Below are 19,547 nucleotides of genomic sequence, written 5' to 3'. Positions count from 1 at the left end.
TTATATTAGAGGCTCAGATTGAATTGATAAGCTTGGGCACTTTTATTATTATTTTAAGCAAATCAAATGAGCAGTTTAATACATGATTAGTTGATTACGACGGATGTACAGATGCTTAAGAATTCAAATCGAATCAACTGATGCCCTCCTTTTCACAACATTACCTACCATGAATTTTCAATTAACTCTAACAAATCATTCAACATTTTCATAAAACTAAAAAACTTATGCTGTTTGTCTGATCTGCAGTCGGATTCATGAAGAAAAACTAGTGAAACTTTAGTATTAGGACTTCAGTAACAAACTTATTATCGTTCATTGACATCAAGTGGCCACTATCTATGGACACAGAGTGATTAATTTATCCATTCGTAACAAAATAAGCATGACCATGTTATAGCGCAGGTATTCTTTGCATAAAGGATTTATCTTTATGCTTATATGAATGCGAGGGTTAACTAGGGATTTCATAACAAAGGAAGTTGTTGATTGGAACAATAAAGGCAATGGAGAAGGTGCATACTTTTTTTTTTTGTTGGCTCTGCAAATTTTTTTGTATGCATTTATAATATATAATAATTTCTTTTGTTTTTGTTCTTCTCCGTTTATTATTTCTCATGCCTTTAACAAAAATTCTGAATCTTAGAGTTCAGCAGGTAACAACCATTATTATGAAACTCTTTTTTTGTGCAGCTTTTGATTGTTACAACCAATGAATGCCCTTGGACAAGCAAACATTCTTAATGAATGACAGAGAAGAGAAAGAGGTAGGATTAGTTTCACATTGACATATTTAGTTGCTTCCTCAACAAAGAGAACTATGTGGAGGTTAGTTTGAATCATATCAAAATGTGTAAATAAATTGGTGGGTTTCAACAATATATCTTTAACCATATTATTTAATTATTTTATAAGCAAATGATTTAACCTAATTCATGTTCTCTTTTGTTGTATTATCTCTTTCTTCCTCTAACCCTTCCATGCATGCATTTACTCTAACAAGGAAGAAAACTATCTTCATATTGGTGAAAGAAACATGCACTTCGAGGAAAAAGGAAGTGTTGATGCTACAAGAAAAGTTTACGACTTAACTCTTTTAACGAAGAAGGAATACATGAAAGTAAGTAAAAATCAAAATCTCATCTTTTTATGTGTTTTTCTACATCTGCCTTGTTATCCTTTTTTTATGAGGATTTAATTTTCAATTTGAAATCCCTTAATTTACTCTAAATTAATAGCGTATTATATATATATATATATATATATATATATATATATATATATATATATATATATATATATATATATATTAAGTTTTCAACTTCATATAAACATTTTTCAGTTACATAGAAAATCTTATTTCTTTTTCATTCCTTTACTTTTGAATTTTTTTATTTTCTATAAATTATTTTTGAAATAGTGGTAAAATATTAAAATTTAAATGGTCTTTTATGCAGATTTTTTTAAAAAATTATTGGTTGATTATTGATTTGCATAAACATTATTTGTGGTTGGTACAATATACAACATTTATAACATTATTCGTGATTTGCATAAACTAACTATTGTTATAGATTTAGAAAGAACAATATCTTTTTTAAATTTAAGATTTCATATTACTATTTTCTTAATTTTTCTCAAGTAAATTAGTATTACTTATATATTATCATTTTTTTTGTTTTTAAAATTTCAAACTATCCCACTGCTTTCTTTAATTTTATTTTACTCTCAAAAACTTGAAATGTATTTTTTAAATAAACACGTGACAACGCATGTGTTTCCGTTATTATTAATAAAGGAAATAGTTAGGCATGAAGGGTTTTATGCTTGTTGAATTGCAAATTGTATAAGTATACTAACTTAATTTATAAATAACTACCTTTAAAATCACACGGATAATGATTTCTAATTGATAAACATCATTACGTAGAAATTAAGCTCGTACTAATAACTTGTGTTATGCTTAATTGGACAGATAATTAAGCTGACAAACAATGGTTCAGCAACACCATCAGAGTTAGTGGCAGCATCACTGTCACATGCCTTTGCACTTTTTGTTGCGGTCTCTGTAGGTGCAAACATTTCTGGTGGTCATGTAAACCCTGCTATCACTTTCGGTGCCTTTGTTGGTGGCCACATTACTCTCTTTAGAAGCATTTTGTACTGGATTGCTCAGTTACTAGGCTCTGTCGTTGCTTGCTTGCTCCTTAAATTTGCCACTGGTGGACTGGTACATAATATTAACATTATAGCTACTTTACTCAACATCATTTTTAATTGTTCTTCTCTAGTTTTGTGTTGAGTCTTAAGTATATATGTTTTGTGAGTTCCAACATTGTAGGAAACATCAGCATTTGCACTGTCTCCTGGGGTGGAAGCAGGGAACGCTCTAGTGTTCGAGATTGTGATGACTTTTGGTTTGGTTTACACGGTGTATGCAACTGCAGTGGACCCAAAGAAGGGTGACCTTGGGATAATTCCTCCAATTGCAATTGGTTTCATCGTTGGTGCGAACATCTTGGCGGGGGGTACATTTGACGGTTCATCTTGTCAGTTGGACTTGGGCTAATCACTGGGTTTATTGGGTCGGCCCATTTGCTGGTGCTGCCATTGCTGCTGTTGTGTACGAAATTTTCTTAAACACTCATGAACAGCTACCCGTATTAGAGCTTAACTATCCCCCCCCATCGTGTTTTTTTAATTCAAAGTGGGATGGGTTTCTCTCTGCATTCGTTTGTTGTCATTGCTCTGTGATTTTTGTTTTGTATTTGTTTGTTTTCAAATGTTGATTCTGTGAACTTTGTAAAATGAACATCTTTTTTTTCATTATGCAATGTTCATTTCATCTAAACTAGAAATGTGTCAACCAAGCTTTATTGCAAGTTAAAATTAATCACTCGTGAGAAGAGAATTGCTGGATTCGACAGAGTCACAAGCCTGTGTTAGATATATTACCAAGGAACATCAAACATCAATTGTTGGAAAAAAAAACCCTTCTCACCTAACAATGAAGATCAAAATATAGAACATAACTAATTTTTTATGAAACGGCAAAGATCGGTTAATGAAATTTTTTTATGTATGGACTAAAATTTTAATTTAACAAAAACTATTTAATGAATACCCTTTATTTGGACGTGAAAAAAATGAAAGAAAAGCAAATAAAAAGAATAATACTTTATAAAAGCTAAAATTAATTTTGAGCTTGCTTATTTACTCCCAACAGTTTATGCCTGTGCCAGGAAGAACAGCGGCTACATGATTATTTGAATTTGATACTTCACTTGGTAATTTAACATTAATAATCTTATGCATTATTTTTCACTAAAAATCTGAAGCTGCAATTAAAATTTGAGTAATGATATAAAAATATCTTTAAATTTTAAACACCTCATCAACATTTTTTATTTTTTTTATCTCTCTCTTTCTGATCACATTAGAAACTGTATCTTACCTATATCTTTTTCTTATTTTTATCTCTCTTTCTAGGTGTTGGATAGGTTAATAGGTGTTGATCAACCATTTTTCTTAAAATTTATTTGCCTAATTTACATCTTACACCCCTGTACAGTGTACACACACTTGCATAATTGTACTATTTAGGGTTGGTACCTATTTTGACAACATACTGTTTCGTGCACCGTAGATTTTTTTACAAAATTTTCTGTTATGACTGAGGAGGATTCATGATATTCCAAAGGAGCAATGTAATAACTAATAAACTGGGTATGGGTTTACCGATTTATAACTGCACAAGCTCGGAATACTCTTGCTCAGGGATCAGTTTCAGCAGACTAACGTATGCAAACCAAAGACATCTCAGTTGATTGAGTATATGAATTGTTGTAAATTTTTTAATATTTATTTTTTATTCTTATGAATCTAACAAAAAAAATGTAACACATGCAACTTGCAGCTTGAATAGGGTTCCTTTTGCTTTAATTATTATATTAACAACTAATTCCTATTTCCATCTATAGTGTCTAAAGAATCATTTTCCTTTAACTATTTAGTTAGAATAAAGAGACACACTTTCTGGAATCTATATAATTTTATAATAATATTTTTTTTTCTCAAAGAAGTAAAAGAAAAACTAGATTTGAATCACTTTGTTTAATATTTTTCGTTCTTATAAACGAGAAGATTTTTTGTATTGTTTTTCCCTATATATGGTGTTTTTCGTGAAAAATCAGCCCCAGTAAATTATATTTCCACTACGTCCTCATCGCTTTGCGAGGCATGGCTTATTTTAAGAGTTTTTACCATGCCCTTCACCTTTTATATCCAACTTAAGAAAAGCTTGTGTTGGCCACGCGACATCACCCACGCGACATCACAGTTCATCCAATATTGATCAGTATATGCTGTGCATGTCATCTGATTTTGATCGCATGTAGCTGTATATAGACTATTCATGGACTTGCTAGTAGCTACTAATATAAAAAATGAAAGTGCCATGTTGATAGAAGTGTAGATCAGATTAAAATTAAAAATAAAACTCTTAGATGCAAACCAGTGCTTGATATTTTACATTCAGAACATACCAACTCGCTATCCTATTGGATGTTTTTCGAAAGTAAAAGCACTACTGAAACAACGAACATAGACTACAGTTATGCCTGAAATTATTACAGCTGGGTCACACTAGCTAGGGTGAACCCTTCCAAAAGCTTAAAGGATGCAATGCTATACAGGTTAGACTTTAATTATAAGGTGGCACACATGATATGCTATGAACAAAATATTGATTTGGAAAAAAAGAATAATATTAGCCGGTTAAAAAAACGCTGCCTTGTGCATAGCAGGAAAAATATGGTTCACTCAAAGGGCAAAACAAACTTTCCTCATCCATCACCCATAGAGGGTCAGAAGAATATTCCCATGATGATGGAGAAGGCACTTGTGGTGGGCAAGAGAAGTTGCAACCCTCTTCACTGTTCCCTTCATAAACTGGCTGAAGAGTGTTGTTCTCTTCTGACATATTGTCAATATCCTTCCATATATCATCCATAGAGAACAACCCTTGTTCACCTTTTTGACCCTGATCTTGGGTTGAGGCTGTCACACCATGACCTCCAGTGTCATAAAAGCTCTCTTCTCCTGCTTTCTTGGAAGCATGTGGATCCACCGCATGGTTGTTTGAGGATATTGAGGAATCAACACTAGATGATGATGATGATGCAGCTTCTCCTCGCTTTTTGTCCTGAGCCTTTTTCCTCATCAGAGTCCTCCAGTAGTTCTTGATCTCATTGTCAGTGCGCCCTGGTAACTTTCGAGCAATTCTTGACCACCTGCATGTCTCAAAGTAACCATTATTAGATTTGAAACGAAAGGGTAAACAATAATATGAAACGCAAACTAATTAGATGTAGTCAAGTGTTGTTTTCTCATCAAAATTGGAGTTTTACCTCAATGATCTGCATATATAATAAAAGTTTACATTAAAAGATCAATCAACACATAAGTTATAAAGGTGAAACTCCGGTTCTAGTTGAAAAACAATACTAAAAAATACTAACGACATGTATCTAAGTTTTATCTTGATACAAAATAACAATCGACAAACTAGGAATAACTAAAGATGAGGTTAATATTTTTTGACATATTATGAAATCAAACCTATTTCCCCATTTTGAGTGAAGCTCCAAGACAAGGCGTTCTTCCTGGGGGGTCATCTTTCCACGTTTGAGGCCAGGATGTAGGTAATTAACCCACCGTAATCTGCAACTCTTACCTGTTCTATTCAAACCTACAACAAAAGGAGGTGGTTAAAGGCTAGCTGCTTCTTCCATAAATCTATTTTTTGTAGCATGATGCCCAAATAAGCATTGATTTTTTTATTTCTTTTTTCTAATGCCTATTTTACTTTCTCCCGCCACCTTCAAACCTGATACCTTAGCTATAAAGTCCCATCTACGGTCCCCAAACAAGCCAACAAAGGACACCAATTTGAAGTCTTCCTGTTCTGTCCAAGGACCTTTACGCACTTCCTGTTGAACCATTTTTTTTTTTCTAAACAAAAGAGAGTACTAGTGCAGTGCTACTTCTGGAAATGGAATCTTTTCTCTCAAGCTCTTGCGGGGACCTATGCAACCATCACCAACATTTATATACACCTTGTCACACTCCCTGTTTATTTTTTATTATAAGCAATTTTGCATATCCACCGTTCATTTGGTCATTTTCTCAGGATGACATCATCCGCTACGTGGAAATAATCAGAGTAATAGATCAATATGTTGATGTAAGTTTCAAGATTTTTTTTTCCTGTATCCATACACACTGCTTTATTAATTAATATTGAAATTATCGGACAGGTGTTGTTCTTCCCCAGTTCCACCTTCCCCTGCTTTATATTCCATGCCAAAATTTTCTAATTAGTTAATGATATCTTGAACTTGAAGAGATGAAGTTTTCTTATAGGTCCTTCAAGTTAACACAGATAAGATTAAGCACACTTTACATTGTAGATTTTGTTTTTTATTGTTTATAAATAGTCCTTTGGTCCTTTATGAATAATCCTAAACATTCTTTTATCATGTATTAAAGACATTTGTGTGTGAATCTCCCTCCAGAATTCAAATGTATATAGTGGATGAAAAGAAAATGAAAGAAAAATAAGAATTTGCATGTCTAAAATATGGAATAGAGAGTGGTTATTGAGTTCTGAGTGATTTGTTTCCAATTGTGTACTGTGTTGATAACAAAATTCAAAACATGAATGAGTGAGGGAATTAAGTGAATATGCAGCCATGTGGCCTTCTTGCAAAATTTGATGGATATTGCGGCCCTTGACTTCTGCAAAGGCCACGACAGAAAAGAAAAGAGAAAGTAGAAGAAGACAAAATTTTGAAGAATATAGGCAGAAATGGTTAAGATGTTTTCCAGGCAATCTTTTCTCTCAAATATAATATTGAAAATGGATAGGGATATTAGTGTACAAACTATTGTTAGATAAATCTAGCATCCAAAGTTTGTGTGTGGTGCCCCCAGCAGAGAGTGTGACTCTATGTCGGGCCAGTTTAGGCAGTTAAATAATGGGATTTTTGTTTCCAACTTGATGGATGCGCCCAAAATCAAGTTATCAAAGGTTAAAAATAAGTATAATTTCTATTTTTAAATTAGGCATCTGTTGCCAAGATGTGTGCCACGTGCTCATCTTTATGTTTGTAAAAAATATAATTTCCCCTGCACTTACTTTCCTGCATATTATTACATAATACTGTAATTTAGTTACAACTTTTTTAAATGGTGTACAAAAATAGTTAGATATTTAAACCATGAAACCATGAATTTGGTAGGAGAGTTTATGAGTATCATTATTATCTTATGGATAAATAACATAAATTACACTTGAAATTCAAATAAAAACACATAATTTAAGGGATTGCTTGATTTTCTTCTCATTTTTTCAGTTTTAAAACCGTGTTTGAAGATAACTTTTCACTATTCAAACAATCAACTTTTTCATTCAAAATCTATTAATTTGTTAAAATTGTTTTTAAAACAAGTGTTTAAAAAAAATCAGAAACAATTGGGAAATGTCTTCTCATTGTTTTCTACTATTTTTTTTAAATCTTGTTTGACATTTCCCTCAAATTCATATTCTATTCTATGTCTTGTACTATCCTCGTCTAGTCGTGTGAGCAACCTTTATTTAATAACATTTTAAAAATAAAAATCAAATACATTATTTTTTTCAAACATTATGCTTCCAATCTTTTTTTTCACAAGTATCCTTTTTTAGAGGCAATGATGTTCAAAACATTGTTGGTCATTAAATATGTAGGTATCTTTGCTAGAAAATATTTGAATCTTGGCTCCCGTCTCCCTTTTGATTACATCTTTGCTGGAAAATATGTTTGTTTACATATTCAAAACATGCATATCCTAGGATTTTTGCCTCAAAAATTTCAAAAGTCGTAGAAGCTATGGATTTTAACTTTTTAATAAAGATGATCTTCTTCCTCAACCTCTGAACCAAACAGACTATAAATAAGTAATATAAATATTCTAATAAAATATGAAAAAAAAAGAATTATTTAATTTTTCTAATTCGACCAAAGCATAAGGCTCACTTCTCTAAATTGTGGAAAGATTTTTTTTATTATAAGTTTTTTTAGATAATCTTATTTAAGACATTAATCAACAATTTATTAGTTTGAGTGACAATAGACTCAATATCATTAAGTAATTTCTCATATTGAAATCATGATTGAAAAAGAAAAACCCTATTAAAAGTGTTTCTCAAAATCTTCTATTAAATATTAAAATAAGTGATATTTAGTGTTAATAACATGACATTAAAAATCTTATTAAAAAACTATTAGAAACTTAATAGGTAAATACGTCTTTAAATATTAAAATCCGAATCTTAATTCATTGTGTTACAAAAGTTAAGAGATTAATTCATTTTAGTAAACACATTCATGTTGATTAAGAAGGCAAAAAGATGAGTGAAAATAATAATATGTTTGAAAAATACATAAGAATCAATTTCATCACACAATAAAAAGGGATAAAACAGATGAAATAGATAAGAGGGAGGGAGACTATTACCATTTACAAAGGAACATCTTCCGTGGCTTGCTTAACTATGGTAGCTACCATCTCGATCTGTCCTTGCGCTGACATCAATGAGGAAAGGGTGCTGGGAGGGGGCTGATGATATTTCTTTTTCAATTTTATCTTTTTACTTTTTAAAATTATTTTTATTTATTTATTTAAAGTTTAAGATAATATTAATTATTATCTTTTTAATTATATCATTATTTTTATTTAAAAAAAATATTTGTCCATTTACTATAAATGAACAATAAATGATAGTAGTAATAGAGATTTTCTAGAAAACTAAAATGATTTTAATGTAATTGATATTAATATTAGTTATTATTTTTTATTTTATATATTATATTTGTGTGTGTTTGGTAAGCATTTTTAGTTAATTTTTAGATTTTTTTTACTGGCTAAGATGTTTGTTTGATTTTATTAATAGTATTTTGATTAGCGTCCATCAAATTTGGTTGTCATATTTTAATTTTTAAGTGTTACGTCATTGCAAAAATAAATAAATTTTAAAATTATAAAATAAAATTCATTAATTTATCATAAACCTAAAACATATTTAAGCCTTAATTTGAGTAATGTAAAATATATAATAAGAGAAAATTTTAAAACATCAAGATTTGTCTTTCTTGATTTAAAATGAAAATTTATATTGATTCATTCAAATGAAATTTTATTGAATTGGTACAACTTGAAAATGCGTAACTCTTTACGAAGTAACAGCAGTTAATTTAATGTGACCCTTTATGAATAAGATACAGTATCTATGAATAGGATATTCTCCATGCACAATTCATTATTTCTTACCTTCTTAAATTCATTTGCCTTTATCTTTGATGTATTGATGTATAATAGATAAAAGCAAAATCATAGTCAAGAATCTTTATTATGTCTTAAAAGAGATGTTGTTATCGCCGTAATTAAAAGAAAATTTGTTTTTAACCTAATTTGTTTTTTTTATAGACAAATAATAGTGGTTAGTATGTAATGTTAGTGAAAGAATTTAAACTTTTTGTATCACTTTAACTCTTAAGTTCATCTTCTCAATCACCAAATTATCTCATGACTATGTTATTAACTTAAGTTGTGTTCATCAGATTTAATTTTTTTAATCCTTTGTGATTTAGTGTTTTTTTGTTTTTGTAAAATTATTTTTTTGTTTTGTTTTTAGTCTTTAAAATAGTTTAAATATCACTTTAGATAGTGAAAAAATATTATCTAAAGTACCATGAGGACAAAGAACAAAACAAATATGATTTATAAGGATCAAAAATAAAAATAAAATCTACAAGAATGAAAAATAAAAAAATACTACATTACAAAAATTAAAAATATATTTAAGTTAATTTGATATTAGTAATTACAAGATAAACATAAAAGAAAATGCTTATATACATCTTGAAAATATTGAGTACACTTTCTTCTTTTCATCTCTTACCTTTCAAGATTTCATTACTGCCGACATATAAAACATAGTTACATCATTTTTAATGAAGGAATAAATCAATTGGTAAATAATTAATAAATTTATAATAACCATATATAAATAAATGATTAAGCAACTCGACAATTAATTAATTCAATTTTGTATACTGTATCACTTAGAATTGATTTGTTAAAATTATTAATGCGTGAATCATTTAACATGGAATTGTTTTAACTTAATTAATCAACTAAGTTTGGATGTAAAATATGCATTTATGTTAAATAATTAAACAGAGAATTTTTTTTATCTATAGACTATAATCACCCTGACATAAACATCTATACCAAGGTTTCTAATCGGAAAATGTTTAGTTTTATTAAAAACATCAGTAAAAAAAATTGAACTCAAGCCTTAAGCTCTAATCACTAAATTAATTTTGTATCTCTTCATAAGTAATAGTGTAATATCCGCGTGAAGGTATTTTCCTTCCCCATACATTTTAAAGATTCAAGTAAATATATTTGCTTGAAATTCCGAAACCAAAAGCCATGATTGGGGCATTTGACCCTTGATAAATCAATCATTCAATCCAACTATTCATGTGAATAAGTCAGCATAGCCCGATATGCTTTTTGGCTTTGGTGAGATTATTCCAGGAGGCAAAATTTTAGTGAACATAAATAATTTTGCCAAAAACATCCAAAATAGGTCGCATTCAGGGTCTCAGTGGAGGAGAATACTAACTAACATGGAAATCATTGAATTCTAATTGGATATTGAATTCAGGCCTGCCGGCCCTCTTCTATGATTCGAATGGTGCTACAGATATGAAATTCAGGACAGTATGTATATATATTATTATTATTCGTGAACCACAATTCACAACATCAACATGATAAGTAGATATGCATTGTGGAATATTACATCACTTGTCTGCGTTTATACTAACACCACTCACTATATATTCGTGGTGGTGAATGCTGTGGGCATCATTTTTTTAAGATAAAGATAAGATTATATCATAAAAAAATTAACAGTACTTAACGACGTCATTGAAAAATATAAGACGAGAATAAACAATCATGTTTTGGAATTCAAACCCATGATTTTTATTTTTAGCTCAATTCCGTTGGAACAAGTAGACAATTTGGAGCCTGAGATTAGAATAAACAATTGTGTGGCTGGTTTTGGTTCGAATTGAACGTTCAGAGTAGCCAAAAAGATCTCTTGGTGACGTGGATGCCACCATTTTGTGGGCAGAGCACTTAATTTTATCTTGGGCATTTTATGCCTTTAGGGTTTATTGGAAGATAATGGGAGTGGTACCGTGTGTGTTCTTGTAAATAAACTAAAAGACCTAGTAACGACGACAATATCAAAAAATAAAATAAAAATAAAAATTGAACATTGCTAGTGTCATATAATTTTCTTATATAAACACAAACTGGTTAATTATTTAATGAATAATGTGGCCCAGACTTAGATATTCTGACGTTATAACAATAACAGAGATCCATGTACATGATATATATCAACCATCTTCTCGCGGGGCTCAGACTACCATGATTTAGTGGCACTATTATATATATATATATATATATATATATATATATATATATATATATATATATGACATGATAATGTTATTGTTTTGGCTTTTTCTAATCTCGACGAAGAAAATGACTAAATTTTGGTCTTTTTAGGTGTGGCATACAATTAAGGAAAAGAACCCCTGACCTTTGGACGGTGCTGGATGTACCTTTTTTCATGCTTTGATTGGTTTACCCTAATTAGGTTGATCATTGCTACTTTAGATTTTAGCAAGAGTAATATTATTTATATATTAAATTATTCATTTTATTTCATAATATTTATTGTTAAATTTGAAAACACAAAAGCACGTTATTGATCGATCAAGAAAAAGATTAACGTCTAATTCTATTAATTTTGGGTTGCATAGAAAAGGGAGAAAGAAAAATATAAAAAGAAAAAAATATAATTAATGATGTGATAAAAAAAAGAAAAAAAATAAAAAAGAGATAATAAAAAAATGAATATAAGACAATAATTAACCATTTGTGACAATTGTCACCTGGTTCTACCGATGCCTCGCACTTGCACACATGACACATGTATCCTTCGACTGCTTTTCGATCAGTTCATCAGCACTTCAGTGCCTGTTTAACTAATTAAAATTCCTTACAGCTGCCTTATAATTTATTTTTATTTAGGTTAACAAAGGTGCACATCCTAACATCTTTTGCAAGAGGATTTAAATATGATAGTATTATATTTTTTTTTCCTCTCACCGATTCAGTCTGGCCTTTTATTCGGGGATGACACGTCACTTGTTATGACATATAAATATTTTATTATTTTAAATATTTTTTTCTCTTTTTTCCTTTTCTCGGGTTGTAACTAGCATAATGGTATTCATGTAACTTTTTTCCACTCATTACTGATATGTGCAAGGGCATATCAACTTTGATAGATGATTATTTAAATTTCAAATAATATTTTCATCTCTAATGCATGTCATAGTTTATTAATTAGGAAATCATGTTTCCTATTCTCCATTTTCCTTAAGCGAAATGAATGAGATAGAGATTGACAGTAAAAAATTTTACTCAACAAACAAATTTCAAATCATAATTGATTGAAGTTTCAAATTGATATGCATCTTGTGTACTCTATTAATAATTCTACGAGTTGATGTCTTGTGGGCCATTTGAAACTTGAAAATAGGGATCTGAATCTCATTTGAAACGATTTCAGGATCAACTAATGTGATATTCAATTTGCAATGGCTTATGAATGGTGAAGGAGAAGGATAGACCTGCATGGCGCGTCCACCGCTCATTTGATCAAAAAAGAGAGCACTCCAGATAACTCTGATGTCATCTTCCTCCTTCACCTTAATTCGATGTGACTGCTGATCGTATCATATTATAATTATTAATTAATGGATCATATACATACCACGACCGCATAACCATATTCATATTCTATATATTGCTCTTCATTAGTGGATTGCACTTATATACTTATCAACGACATTCAATTCGTCGCACCTTCCTAAAATATTAATCACCAAAACAAATGTTAACACAAAAGTTTTACTTGAACAAATTAAAAGGACATCAAATATCACAAGTGTTACCCTTTGAACATTTCCCCGATGTCATCATGATATCTGTGGAACCCTGAATCTACACTTCATAAATTCTGGGCTGATTCGATCCTAGAAGAATACGTGCTTCTGGAGTTATACTTAGAAGCCTCTGGAGAAAGAAATATTTATTATATACAACAACAAAAATTCTGCTATTGTGATGAAGAAAAATCAACATTTAACAGATTGAACTCCTACCACATAATGAGACCAAGAGTTGATCACCATGACGATGAGGAATTGTCGTGCGTCTCAAAAAAATAAAGTAGCAAAAGTTTCCATGACAACAAAACATAATTCATAAGCTTCTTTACTGTTGGTCCCACTTATGAAATGACTATAACCTAATAATAAGCTAATTAGAGTGGTTAGATAGATATATTCATCCGTTTGTTAAGATGGGAAGGATGGGATTCTAAATAAAGCTTCCTTTTGGGCTTACAAAGGAAGGAATTCATGATTATTGATCATCATCAATATTATTATTATTATTTCTTTTTGAAGACAAATCTAGAAGCCAAATTTTTCTCCAAGTGGGCCCTACCCTCTTTCTTCTCCGATGCTCACATAGGAGGGATTTGGTTGGAGAGCTATACCATGTGGGGACTGTTGCGGTGACGAAGCACTTGCACTTTGGTGATCACTGATCAGTGATCACGCAAAAGCAAATTACAGCCGCTTATATGGTTTATAAAGTCATGCATGTCATTATTCTTTTTAAAGTCTATCATGTATGTGGCCTTCATTCATACACTTAACTGAGAAGATACTCCTCACGTCCATACTCTCACCAAGTTTATAGCTATCCTACAGTCTGCACAATATACTGAAATAATCACAGCTCATAGTATAGCAGTTCCGTTTTTGCTCCACTTAATAATCCTTTTCATCACAAAAATGTATAAAAGTCTCAGAAATAGATGCAAGATTATCTAAATTCATGTCTTGACAATCAAATGCTCTTGGAAAATAATGAAGAATCTAAGCCACAAAAGAAATATTTTATATCATTATAATCTCATGTTTAACTATTATTCCGATCTCAAATCCACATGCATCGTTAAGGTTTCCATATCCAATGTATTGTCTGTGTAGATGTTTAGTGGGTCATCACGATTTTATTCTTATAAAAGACACCTTGATGGATTGAAAGAAAATGATCAGTGTCCTCATCTTCTAAGCGATGCGAGACTTTGTGACTATCGAAACAATCATCATCCATAATGGAGTATACTCTGCAAGACTAGTAAGAGAATGTTTTAACTTAAAATCCATTGTCCATCCTTTCAACCATTTCATGTATAACAACAATTAGACCATCTAATGCAAGAATATATATGTATGGTAGACTGTAGGATAGCTATAAACTCTCAAGTTGGATAAATTAAAACAATAAAAAATGTACATGAACATAGAAAGATTGAATCTAATAGATTCAAACTTTTTGATTGAAAGGAAGATAGAAGAAAGAGGTGCTTGAACAAGTAAAAAGAAGAAACGAAAATATTAAAGTAGTTGTTTTATAAAAGAGAGAAATAATATATTTAGCAGTAACCGAGTACATTTAGCAATTAGGCACACAGTATTCTGGTCAGGTGTTACCTGTGGGATTTTTTTGTTTTTTTGTTTTTGGGTGATCCAAAGTATTGTGGTGTGCTCACTAGTTCGGAACCCTAATATGATTGCTATGCGATCTGTATATTTGATTAGGGGTTGTTGCTTCCTGCACCCTTTTTGAAATATTTTTATCTTCTGAAAGCTAAAAAAACGGGTGCATTTCGGAATTTAAATTTACATTTCAGATTGGCCAGTCTGGAAGCCATAAAGGGGGTTCAAAAAGCAACTTGGAGGAGCAGGAAGTTGCAGTCTTGATTGGGACTATGGTCTAAGGACAGCATAGTCGGTCCAAAATCCAAATGACAAAAGACGATAACAAAAGGACAGTCCTTGGGCTTTGATTATGGCCCATGTCTGAATATCAAACGATTTGCTGTTTTCTGCGACGAAACATTGAAAAGGGTATTGACAACTTGCATCAGATAAGCAGACCATTTATTTAAATGACGATGTTGTAATAAATATGCAGCAAAAGAAAATTCGACATATAATTATAACATAAAAAAGTGAAGGATACAAATAGATAAATTGTAAGCGACGTTACTACTACCCAGCCATGCTGACATAAGGGTATTAAATCGAACGTTATATCATGATAAGTTTGGACATTCGTCTACACATATATGAAGCTGAATGTCTACATGAATAGCTTTCATGCGAAGCCTCAATTCATCTGGAATCTGTGTGTGTGTGTGTAATTTTTCTGAATGTCTTAGCATTGTTTAATTCCATTCTTCGTCATTATAAAAAAGTCCATTAATTCTTCATCATTATAAACATTTTCCTTATAATATAAACAAAATTGGCTCCCTTACCTGCGTCGCAAAATGCTCTTTTCCATGTCTTTTATAGCATTTTCAATTCTTTATTTTCTTCCTAGGTGATTTCAACCTTATTAAACTCTTTTCCATGTAGTAAAATGCTAAACTAAGTGTTTTGTTGAAGAATGAATTTTTAAACTAAGATGTTCTTTACTAGGAATAAAATCATAGCAAAATTTTACTCTACACATACATTTTTTCTTTAACCTGAATGATCAAATTTGCCAGATCAAACTACACATTATAATCCATAATCTTCCTTAAACATGTGTTTTTGTTAGACACCATCCTTCAGTAGTTCAGTCAAATGAATACAACCTGGTCTTTTGTACATTTGGACTTCAATTTGGTTGTTAGCATGATTTATAAGCACGACATGTTTTTAAAATAGGGATTTGACTAAATTTTATGGGTTGTGTTGGGTTTGTGTAATGTTTTTTTATACACTCAACTCATATGAATCTTTGAAACAATAAATTTCTTTTGTAAAACATGATTTTTTTAGAATAATAATTTATTTTTGTCTAAAGTTTTGTAAAATATAATGATTAATGTACTTAAAAGAAATTAAAAGAAATCAAATTGTGATAATATTATTTGACTAGTAAAATTAATGATTTTAATGCTAACATCATAGTTTTATTTTTAATAGAAATAAAATATTATATTAATATGAGAAAACACAAACAAAATCAATACAAAGATAAAAAAAAAACTTAAAAAGAAAAGAAAAATTATGAGTGGTGTAATTTAATAATTTAATAAACTATAAAAACTAAAAATTAATGTTTTTTATTTAATAATTAATTTATATATAGTAATAAATATAATTATATGCTATGGATTGAGGTAGATAAAAAAAAAACCTATTACATGACTCATTTATAATTAGATCTTAATTTAATTAGGTCAATTTTGATCTGAACACTTAAAAAAGTTAATCCAATGTAATTAAGTTAGTTTGAGTAAAAAAGTTAATCCAATATAATTAAGTTAGTTTGAGAAATGAATTGTGACTGAAACATTTGAACACCCCAATTTTAAAATATTGTGATAAAATTCCCTTACAAACATATAAGCCATTCTTATTAAATAACATTTGTAAACAAATTATCAAATAGTTATTTACTATTTTTATAAGATACATGTACATTGAAAAAATATTGTGGATAAATATATTTCCGCAGTGTAAATAAGTTATCAAAAGATTGTTCACTTAATTTGTTTATTTAAGATACGTAAACATAAAAAATATTAAGAAATAAGAATCATATTTATTAACTATAAAAATTCACCAATTATACAAATTAATAAATTATTTTATTTTTCACTAACAGAATATTAATAATGAAAATAATAGTAATAATAATGACAATATCAATAAAAATGTATATAATAATCATTAGGCATTTTACAAACATAACTATTTTTATAAATTATTTAAGAGTATTAAATAAATAATAATAACCATAATAATACTCATATTGTTATTGTTATAGATCGGCCGGGACTTGTTTTGATTTAAAATTAGAGTATATAAATAAAATAAAGTAAATAGTTTTAATAATATTAAAATACTTTTGTTCAAAATAAACCATTTATAACAAAAAATTTCTATATAAAATAAGTTAAGATAATCACTTAAATTTATCATAGCCATTTTTTAAATTAAATCAAATACCATTTAGGTATTATTAAAAGACCAAAATTGCAATTCTAATCGCATATAATTTTAGAAAAGAAAAATATCAGTGACACTTTCTTTCTAACACTTGTTATATGATTGATTATATTTTATTAAAAATTATTAATTTTGGTGAATAAATAAAAAATGTAATCCACAAAAATTGATGATCTATAATAAATACTAGCGGATCATAAAGAAAGTATTAGGAAGATAGTGTTAGAGTCAAACTCTAAGAATGAAAAAAATGACAAATATAAAAAATAAAATAACTATTTTTACAAAGATAATATAAATCTGTTATAATATATAAATATTTTTTCTTCAACTTATATTCTAAAAATAAAATGGCGATATGAATTCAAATGATTTAACCTTTTATTTTTGCACTAAAATGGAAATATAAATTACAAAAGCTTTGATAACATGATTTTATTATTTAATTTAGAATTTATAATTATATATAAATACAAAAATTTATAGTATTTAATTTAAGTTAAATTTACAAATAATAATAAGTTTTTTTAAAAATATAATATAAAAATCTTATCAATATTGGTGATAAATGTTAGAAACATTAATTACAACAAATATAAAAATATTCGAAATATTTTCATGGTTGAAATAATTTAGGAGAAAAATATTCAATAGTTAAGATTTTGAAAACAATAGATTTTGTAAAAAGACAAAAAAAAAAAAAAAAACTATGTGACCATATGTAACTACAGTTGAAAATAAATACAATGTACTAATTCTGATTGAATCAATATGTGTAACTACTAACTACAATTGAAAATAAATAATTAAATACAAAAGTACAAGATTTCAATTTTAAATTTAAATATATAAAAAAACGTGGTTGATCAAAAGAGAAGACTTCATTAGAAATATAAAAGACATATCACTATTATTTTAATAATAACATTAAAAAGGTATCCTTGCATGTGTGTTGATTTTACTTTTTTTTTAGTGAAATGATTATTTTTTAAATTATCTTAATTTAAAAAAAAAAAATCAAGTGAAAATATTATTCTAGTTCCTTCTGCTATGCAATGTTCCTTACATAACAACGCAAGGCAAAAATGCTAAAGGTGCTGTACTGAAATTATAAATACAACATGCAATCAGCCTTCCAATACCACGTTTGCCTCTGGAAAAACTGATCGCATCAAATCATCAACCTTAATTTGACAAGACTTGAATGAAAAAGGGGTCTACATGGTTACTCATCGTTATAAGTATAAAGACAAGTAGTTTGAAATACAAATAAATAAAACCTCCGATAATCTAAAAAAGAATGTCTGTAACATATCAAATTAATTCTTAAAATTATAAATATCAATTTATTTAATTCCTAATAATACAGAAGCATAAAATTAATTTCAAAATTTAACAGCTATTAATCAATTTAATACATAAAATTAACTTCAATAATTAATTTAGATTCTTAAATTATAAAATTAATTAATTCACTTTTTTAAATATTAAAAACTAAAGTAATTAGTATTTACAATTTCATATATATATATATATATATAAAAGTTTGACAATCATCAATTAATTTGATACTTATTTTTAGGATCAAATTGTCTAATACACATAAAAGTTATAAACTAAAATGACTTATTATTATCGAAATTTAAATTTAAATTGAAAAATCCTTAATTTAAAACTAAAATGATTAATAATTGTAATTTTAATGATTAATGTAACAGTTTAACACCAAAAAATTTATTTTGTTTTTTACAAACAACAATTTTTTAGAATTTTAACGACTAATCAATGTTCTGAAGGTAAAACTTTTTTCTGTCCATACTCTTTTAAGAAATAATTTAACTATATTTTTTATTTGTAGTTAAATTATACCTAAGAGTTTAATTATTATATATTGTTAGTGTAATTTTATTTTACATTTATAATCAATTATAATACATGATATGTGTGCTTTTTAAGATAATTAGCATGAAACTTAAAATTTTTTTTAGAAACATGATGTTTTGTGATTGATTGACGTGGTAAATGAAATTTATGTTGTCTATGGATATAACCTAAATCCTTAAAATAATTTAATATATATTTTTATGAGATAAACCAAACTAGTCAACAGATTATTTAATATTACAAGTGAGCTTGGCCTTTAATATTATAATCCAATGGGCGGAATCGCATTTAGAAGATAACCGCACCCCTAAAGTTAAAAGAATTATTGCTGTATTAAGTATGTGTTCAATGCAAAAATATTAATATTTAAAACATTAAACC

At 28.7% G+C, this 19,547-nt stretch overlaps 2 protein-coding genes and 1 long non-coding RNA gene across 3 annotated transcripts; 1 reads left to right on the top strand and 2 right to left on the bottom strand.

Moving 5' to 3' along the window:
- Nucleotides 1-1,036: 1,036 nt before the first annotated feature.
- LOC114388063 (aquaporin TIP1-3-like) lies at nt 1,037-2,569 on the top strand. The gene is made up of 3 exons (XM_028348397.1): nt 1,037-1,120; nt 1,976-2,230; nt 2,342-2,569. Exons 1-3 carry the CDS (start codon nt 1,037-1,039, stop codon nt 2,567-2,569), a joined length of 567 nt encoding a protein of 188 aa, XP_028204198.1.
- Nucleotides 2,570-4,459: 1,890 nt separating this feature from the next.
- Nucleotides 4,460-6,092, bottom strand: LOC114388485 (transcription factor MYB59-like). Its single transcript, XM_028348994.1, has 3 exons — nt 5,888-6,092; nt 5,620-5,749; nt 4,460-5,291 (listed from the first exon to the last, which is right to left on the bottom strand). The coding sequence occupies exons 1-3, from the start codon at nt 6,000-6,002 to the stop codon at nt 4,769-4,771; spliced, it is 768 nt and encodes a 255-aa protein (XP_028204795.1). The 5' UTR covers nt 6,003-6,092; the 3' UTR covers nt 4,460-4,768.
- A 6,634-nt stretch (nt 6,093-12,726) lies between these two features.
- LOC114386469 lies at nt 12,727-13,636 on the bottom strand. Its single transcript, XR_003661091.1, has 3 exons — nt 13,362-13,636; nt 13,152-13,272; nt 12,727-13,066 (listed from the first exon to the last, which is right to left on the bottom strand). It is a non-coding gene; the product is annotated as an uncharacterized LOC114386469 (long non-coding RNA).
- Between the last annotated feature and the right edge of the window lie 5,911 nt (nt 13,637-19,547).

The sequence above is a fragment of the Glycine soja genome, chromosome 15 (assembly GCF_004193775.1).
Source record: "Glycine soja cultivar W05 chromosome 15, ASM419377v2, whole genome shotgun sequence".
Classification (NCBI taxonomy): domain Eukaryota; kingdom Viridiplantae; phylum Streptophyta; class Magnoliopsida; order Fabales; family Fabaceae; genus Glycine; species Glycine soja.
Note: the sequence above shows the minus strand (reverse complement) of the source record. Positions and strands in the feature narration are given on the sequence as shown.